Raw genomic sequence first — 7766 nt, 5'->3', positions numbered from 1 at the left:
GCTGAAACCATGGGATTGCAACATCCTTTTCCTTGTGAAGGAAAAGGGGCGTCAGAAAAATCTATGGAAAAGTGCGACGCTCTGAAAGACAGAGGTGGGAGGTATTTTGCTTCTGTACAGTCTGTTTCCTCCAAGAGAGAGGAAGTGAGGAACAGGGCCCAAGGCTTTCAATGGCTCTTGGAGGGAAACCCTGATGCCTTGGAGGAGGCCAGAGTTTCATCATAACAGAGACCTCTGGCCATGAGTTACAACTACAGCAGGAAAGATACGCAAAACAGAGAACACTGAGCAATGGGCAGGCAACAGCATGCACAGCAAATTAGTGCTCTCCTCATATGTGGCAATAGAAAACTTTCATTTCATTCACTCCATAAATACTTAATTTGAAAAAAATGAGGATGTAAAGGAAAGTATGTGATGATTAATTTTCTATGCCAGCTTGGCCAGGCTTTGGTACCATTATTTGGTAAAATGCCAACCTAGATGCTGCTGTGGAGATACAATGAAGATGTGAGTAACACCTACAATCAGCTGACTTTAAGCAGATCACTCTCCATATTGGGGGTGGCCCTCATCTAATCAGGTGAAGGACCTGAGAGCAAAACCTGAGGTTTCCCAGAGAAGGAATTTGGCCTTGAGACTGCAACACAGAAGTCTTGCCTGAATTTCCAGCCTACTGGCCTGCCTTACAGACTTTGGACTTGCCAGCCTCCATAATCATGTTAGCCAATTCCTTAAAATAAATCTCTTTCATACATTCACACACACACATTCTATTAGTTCTATTTCTCTAGAGGACCCCAACTGATACAAAGCAACACCTCAATTTCTTTAGAAAATATTTTAGGGAATGAGTGGGTGACAGGAGTGGCAGGACGAGCCAAGTGGGACGAGCAGAAGAGACACTGTTGGGTGGGGAGCTGGGGTGGTGGTAAGGAGAGGCCGTGGATGGCCAAGGCTGAGGGTGGCACAGAAGATGAAGGGAAATTAGACCAACCATCTGGGTGAAAGGGCGAAAGAAGGAACCCAGGATAGCTCTGGGCACCTGCCTGGGATGTGGGTGAACAGCCACGCTGCCCCCACTGCAGCTGGGCCACTGACAGGACACCAGCAACCTTGGCTTTGCAGGTTGTATGTAGCTGGCTGCCAAGCAGACTCACCACAAAGTGTCCCTGGCCCACTGAACCAACCCCTGGGCATGGGACTGGTGAGTTCCTATTTTTAACTTGCTCTCCATGATTCCTCAGGCCACTAAAGTTTGAGAACCACTGGACTGGCTCCTGTAGGCAGGGAGGAGGCAGGGAAGGTACTGAGTGGGGGAATGGCCTGGGTCGTGAGTTCCAGAGGCTAACACACACCTTTCGGGAGATGCTAGGCCAGCCACAGCCAACCGAAAGCAAGAAGCCACCCTCCTTGGGACCAGCCCACACCAGACGTCATGGTTTCTGATGAGCAGTGGCCAGGGTCTCCCCACACATTACCCTCACTCTCTGGCAGCATGTCCCAGCTGTGGTCCCGCTGAGCTGAGTCCAGGCACCCCCACTCCTCTTGAGACAGGTACACGGCCACGTCCTCCAAGGTCACCGGCACCTACAAGAACACAGCCCACTCACATCACAGTGGTGCGTCCTGCTCACCTCCCCGGCCACGTCCTCCAAGGTCACCGGCACCTACAAGAATACAGCCCACTCACATCACCTCCCTACACTTTCACTCTCCTACTCCCAAGCTTGGCTCACAGACATGGCAGGATCCTGCTCTTTGGGAGGACACTGTTGCCACTGTGCTCTGTCCCACTGCTGCAGGGCCAGAGACGGTATGGACAGATTCACTGTGTGGAGCAGCCAGATCCATTGTATGCTCAGCTACTGGGGCCCACGTTCCTCAGAAATACAAGTTAGCATGCCCTAGCTCAGCTCAAGCCATCCCTGGCACCCAAATGGGGTCACTTGAGGACTGCAGAATGGCTCTAGGCCAGTGGTTCCCAAATCTAGCATCAGACTGACCTAGGGAGCATGATTAAAACCCAGGCAACAGATAGATAGATAGATAGATAGATAGATAGATAGATAGATAGATACATTGAGTTGATTAATATCCCATTTCTCTTAGAACTTCTCTGTGCCCTTGTTGCCCCAAAAGAATCTGCCTTATCTACGGCCATGCCACCCTGAACAAGCCCGATCTCGTCTGATCTCAGAAGCTAAGCAGGGTCGGGCCTGGGTAGTATTTGGATGAGAGACCACCTGGGAAAACCAGGTGCTAATAAAATAAAATAAAATAAAATAAAATAAAATAAAATAAAACTCAAGCAAATAATGTCCAGAAGAGACAAATCCAGGGACTAATCCAGGATTAGTGGTTGCTGGGTGCTAGGGGGAGGGACAAATAGGGAGTGACTGCTAATGGGTACGGAATATTTTGGAGAGGTGATGAAAATGTTCTAAAATTGATTGTGGTGATGACTGCCCAACTCTGTAAATACAGTAAACTCTGTACATTTTAATGGGTGAATTGTGTATATGAATTACATTTCAATAAAACTGTTATTTAAACAAACAAGCAAAATAAAAGACTATTCCAGGCCAGAGTCAAGGGGGAAATCTGTATTTTTACCCAGAATCCCAAGAGATTCTAACACACAGTTGAGTTTGAGCGACTGCCCTAGCTCACCACTGGATCCTAGAATCCTTTGGGACAGGCCTAATATTCAGGCGGCATTTGAGAAAAGGCAAGACTTCTCAGGAGATGAAGGTCACTCCAGGGTGGAACATCACTGAAACCTGAGGTCCCGGCCATAGGAGACAAGTGTCCCCATAGGGATGCTGCAGACCAGAAGTGCCAGCTCACCTGGGACCAGGCTGAAGGGAAAGACTTGGCTGCTGATGCCGTCTCCTGGTGCTGGGAGGCCACTGGACCTGGGGAAAGAGCACAGAGTCACCAGTGAAGCCCACAGAGCCCACCTGTGGAAATGGCAGTAAGGGCCAGGACTGGTGAGGCTGCTCCCCACCTATGCTCAGCTTCCTGCTGGGAGCCTGTCCATGCCACATGCACATAGGCCTCGACCACCTGCGACACTTCTTCCCTTCACCTCCCTCCCCCTGCAGGGCTGCTTTTCTCAAGAGGGGAGGCTACTCACCCCTCTTTGGCCAAAATTGGAAGCCTCTCTTCAGTCTGTGGCTCAGCTGGGCTAGATGCTTCCTGGAGTGCCAAGCCCCTTCCTCTAGGGACAGCTCCTCTGGCTGGGCCTCTGCCTGGTGTTTCAAAGACTGTTTCCCCGTCCTGTCAGGCACTGTGTCATCAGAGAGCGTCTCCGGGCCCTGCACACAAATGAAGTGCTGCCCACCAGGTCCCAGGTCAGAGGGCGACCCACAGGGTTCTCAGCCCCTCCTGTCTCCAGCACCCCTGGCCATCCTCACCACTGGGGAGGACTCGTTGTGTCTAAATTGCACCCTTTGCCCTCTACATGCCACACACAGGCCTCCCTCCAGCCAACTCTCAGGGAGAGGGAACGTGAGCCAGGACAAAGGAAGGCTTCCTCTGCTGAGTGAGATTCCACAGTCTCTCCTCATTGGTGCATAGAAGACTGCATTGGTGTCACTGTCACATTCTTACCCTTGTTTCCAGGTGCTCCTGACAGACCTTGGGCCAAAAGGGCCCTGAATCCGATCTCATTTTGGAAGTTGGCATTACTGCATTTGCTACATTTTTTAAAAATTGTCTACAGGTGCTTCAGGATACTCTGATTCCTAATTCCGGAGGAGGTAAATTGAATGAACTTGCGTCCCAGTGTTTCTGAGCTCTGAAACATTCCCAGAGCTGGGAAAACCTGCGCTGGGAACCCATCTCAGGCTCCCTCTTGTCCAACATTCCACACCTCTGACAGGAGACAGTCTCTAAAGGTTCCAAAGTACACAGTGACAGAGGGAAACCATGCCAGGAACTCCAAACACCAACACTGGAGGGGCTGGGAGGGGATCCTGAGTTCTTGTTAGTCACCAAGACAGCAGCAGGATTTGCTTACTGCACTCAATTCAGTTTTGGGGGGATGTGTCTGTCCTGCTGGATGCAAAGGAATAGCAATGTGTGGCCAAGGCACTGCCACAGGGAAAAAGATGACCCGTTAGCATTTGCCAAATATCTGATCTGGGCATAACACTGAAAAAAGAATTAAAACAGTAGGTGACATGACTTTTTTTTCATTTTAGAAAGTTTTGCAACTAAATGCAGGAGAAATTTGTAATAGACTTCCCACTCCCCAAATCTGGTCAGAAGTTAGAGCGTGCTCTAGAGTGACATTGTTTATAGAACTTTCCACGATGATGGAAGTGTCCTGTACCCACACTGTCCAGTACAGTAGCCACTAGAGACATGTGATGACTCAGCTCTGGAAATATAGCAGGTGTGACTTAAGAACTACATTTTTAATTTTATTTAATTTTAATTTAAAAAGCCAAATGTGGCCAGTAGTCACTATATGGGATGGCATAGATCTAGAGAGACTGAGAAATATCTGCAGGCACTAACCAGAGCACCCAGCAGCCCCTGGTCTTCCCAGTGCCCCTCCCCGCCTTGGGATCCCTTCAACTCCCAAGACTCTGCCTGGGAAGGTCTCCAATCTCCCTCCCATCAAAATCAGTGTCTTGCCTATACTGGGAATGTGTTAATAAACCAATCAACACTACTTTAGAAAGGGCTAGTGGGGTATATGTGGTTAACCAACATGTGGACAGCCATTTGCCGAGGCTGAGAAACACCTTGCAGTTGCCTTCTTCTATGCACAGCAACTAGGTAGCCGCGAGTCCTCTCAATGACCATAGCTGGCCATGCTCTAGAGGCAAAGGAATCTCCAAATGCAGACCTCAGCAGCAGCACCCTGAGAATATAGGCCCTGTTCCCTCACCTCAAGCCAAATTGCTCCCCACCTCACCCTCTGTTTCCTGGGCTCCTGCTGCAGCCCTTCGACAAGGACCACGGCCTCCTCACCGCTCTCCGGCTGCTGCTCCCGCACCCATGCCTGGATCTCCCCTGGCAACACCGTCAGAAACTGCTCCAGCACCAGCAGCTCCAGGATCTGCTCCTTGGTGTGCAGTTCGGGCCTCAGCCAGTGGCAGCAGAGCTCCCAGAGACGGCTTAGGGCTTCTCGGGGTCCAGCCACCTCCTGGTAGCAGAAAAGCCTGAAGAGCTGACGGAAGGTCTCCGGGCTGGGATACTCTGTCTCCAAGGAGGATGTTTCTTCCCAGCTGAAGTCCTCCTCCACCTTTACAATCAGGATCCCCTCCTGCTCCAGGGGTGGCGAGGGCTGGAGGCCCTGGGAGGTCGCCATTGTTCTGGGTAGGCTTTGGTCCTTCTCAGGACTCAAATCTGTCTCTCCCTATACCCCTGGCCAGACACTGGAAAGATGTTTTTCAGGGCTCTGTGTACAGACGATAACATCATTTGAGGTGCAGCGCTGGGGCTGGATAAGCATCTGCACCCATAAGCCACTGCCTTGGCTCCAGGGCCAACTCACCTTCCTGGACAAAAAGGGCTGAAGTAGATCAATTTGTCTCTGTTACTACTCCCTGCTAATTTCCGGGCAAACTACTTAACCGCTCTGGGCCTCAGTTCCCCCATTTGAAAAGAAGAGATGATGATATCCACAAACAGGTTGCTCAAAGAACTTAACGAGATGTTTAGTGCAGTGCCTGGAACCGATCAGAGCTTGAGAAACGCAGTTTTCATTACAGTTGGCCCTTTTGGATGGGGTCCCTTTGTAAATATGGTGAGAACCAGAGCCTCCTCCGCCCAGTTCTTAGATTCTGTCTCAACCTGACCCCTGATTTCGGGCTCAGTGAGCAGGCACCTTCGTGCGCCGCACCGGGTTCCCCCGAGTAGATAGTAACCGTGGCGCTCCCTACAGCTCCAGGGTCCTGGGTGAGTTGAGACTCCCCGGCTGGCTGCTTTTCCATCCCATCCCCTCAGGTCTCAGAGAATGAGCGAGAGCTGAGGTCGGAACACAAACCGGGGCACTGCAAACGGGCGGCAAGATGGAAGCTCGCACCGGGACCCCGTGCCCCTGAACTCACCCGCAGAGCTGCGGGCCCTGGGATACTCCAGGTGCACCCGGAGAGACAGGCCGGGACGGGAGCTGGACCGCGGGGGCGGGGACCTCCGCGGGCTGGCTGGCTGGGGACGCTGGTCCGGAGGCAGAAGACCCCACCTCCCAAATGCAGAACGCTGGCCCGAGACGGGTCCGTGCAAGCCATTGGCTGAGCAGGCTGTCCAGCTTGGGAACGCGTGGGCGGGCCCAGGGAAGAATTGGGCGGGGCGTAACGTAATCCTCGCGCCATTGGCCGAGCCGTCAAGAATGGTAATGAGTCTAGATAGGCGGGTCTATAGGAGGCATTGTGGGTAACGTAGTTCCCCGGCCCCTTCAGTGACCATGCGCAAGCGCCAAACGGCTCCGCAGCTTCTACGCCCTTTTCCCCGCGTCCCTTCAATACCCACCCTCCCACGGTGGAGGGGACCTTGGAAATTTACTTTCTTACTTACATAGCACTTTCTATGTGCCAGGCTTTGTTCTAAGCGCTTTTCGATTATTAACTCGGTTCATCTTTGTAAAAACCCTAGGTAAATACTGTTATCCCTATTTTATAGATGAGGAAACCGAGGCACGAAAGGTTGAATGACTTGCCCCAGGTCAGACGCCGAAGTAAGTGCAGAGCTGGGTGAGGTTGGAAGCCAGGCGTCTATTCTCGTCCAATCCCTTTAATTTTAGAGACTGGAAAGTGATGGTCTAGAAAGTTACTTCCTGGGGGCATCTTGGTTATCAATTGCTTCTTTCATTTGTTATCAAATGTTTATTGGGCTCCAGTTTGTACCAAGCAGGCACCATGAACTGGGGGTAACCTAGACATTCCCTGGTGTCTCAGTGGAGCCTGGGGGAGGTCTAAGGGCACTCAGAAGATAAGCAGGTAAAGGGTCTTGGTGAGAGTTATGTGCTTAGCACATAGTAAGTGCCCTAAACATCAGCACTGACAGAAACACCAGGCGATTTCTGAGTCCTTCACCTCTGGCATTCCCAGACCTAGTACATAACTCTATCCTCCTACTAGCTGTTTTCTTCAACTTCTACTCTCCATTCTGTCATGTTTCACCTTCCACCCCACATTCAATATTCAGATTTTATTGTGAGGACATCAAGCAGAACGAGACACTGGGTTGTTCATGGCTGATTTCTGGAGACCGCACCTCCCTGAAAGGGAGGCATCTTTAAGGTTTGATGCCAGATTTTGGGACTGCCCCAGGCCCTCACAATCTTGTGGTGGGACCTGAAGAAAGGCAGGCCCATATATGCCTGTTTAATCTTAAAACGCCCAAAGTTGGGATCTTAGAATGAACTACCTCTGGTTGTGGGAGCGCTGCTGGGATGGACCAAGATGTGGAACTGTTCAGAGGACTGGTGCTGAAGTCCAACACAAGATGCCTGCCATTCCATCTGCTTCAGAAGAATGTGGAAAGGGATCATTTGAACAAGTCACAGACAGGTATGTAGCAGGAGAGGAAGAAGAGAGCATGGACAAAAGTGGGAGTGGAAAAAGGGGGAAAACAGAAGAGGATGATGGAGAATTTGAGGGATCAGCAGGTTTTATAATCTGATCTGACCACAATCTGGTTGCTGGACTAGTTGGGCTCTGTCTAAAGCGGTAGGCAGGTGTGGGGATGCCAGCATTTTCAAAGCTGCCCCATACCTCCCCATTTCTAACTGCCTCCCGGTTAGCTGT

General features: G+C 51.0%; 1 protein-coding gene and 1 pseudogene across 3 annotated transcripts in view; one reads left to right on the top strand and one right to left on the bottom strand.

The window, feature by feature from the left end:
- Window positions 1-6184, bottom strand: part of ZNF500 (zinc finger protein 500) — a 9205-nt gene extending 3021 nt beyond the window's left edge. Inside the window, exons 1-4 of one of the 3 annotated variants that reach the window (XM_015590927.2) lie at window positions 4904-6184; window positions 3140-3320; window positions 2851-2918; window positions 1482-1590 (exon numbers count right to left, since the gene is read on the bottom strand). In XM_015590927.2, the coding sequence (XP_015446413.1) occupies window positions 1482-1590; window positions 2851-2918; window positions 3140-3320; window positions 4904-5326 (781 nt within the window). In that variant the 5' untranslated portion in view covers window positions 5327-6184. Of the gene's footprint in view, window positions 1-1481; window positions 1591-2850; window positions 2919-3139; window positions 3339-4903 lie in introns of all 3 variants that reach the window. The other 2 variants (XM_025048238.1, XM_006913854.3) reach the window with 2 other exon arrangements.
- LOC112481612 lies at window positions 2153-2272 on the top strand (annotated as a pseudogene).
- Window positions 6185-7766: the final 1582 nt, after the last annotated feature.

The sequence above is a fragment of the Pteropus alecto genome, unplaced genomic scaffold (assembly GCF_000325575.1).
Source record: "Pteropus alecto unplaced genomic scaffold, ASM32557v1 scaffold44, whole genome shotgun sequence".
NCBI classification, from domain to species: domain Eukaryota; kingdom Metazoa; phylum Chordata; class Mammalia; order Chiroptera; family Pteropodidae; genus Pteropus; species Pteropus alecto.
Note: the sequence above shows the minus strand (reverse complement) of the source record. Positions and strands in the feature narration are given on the sequence as shown.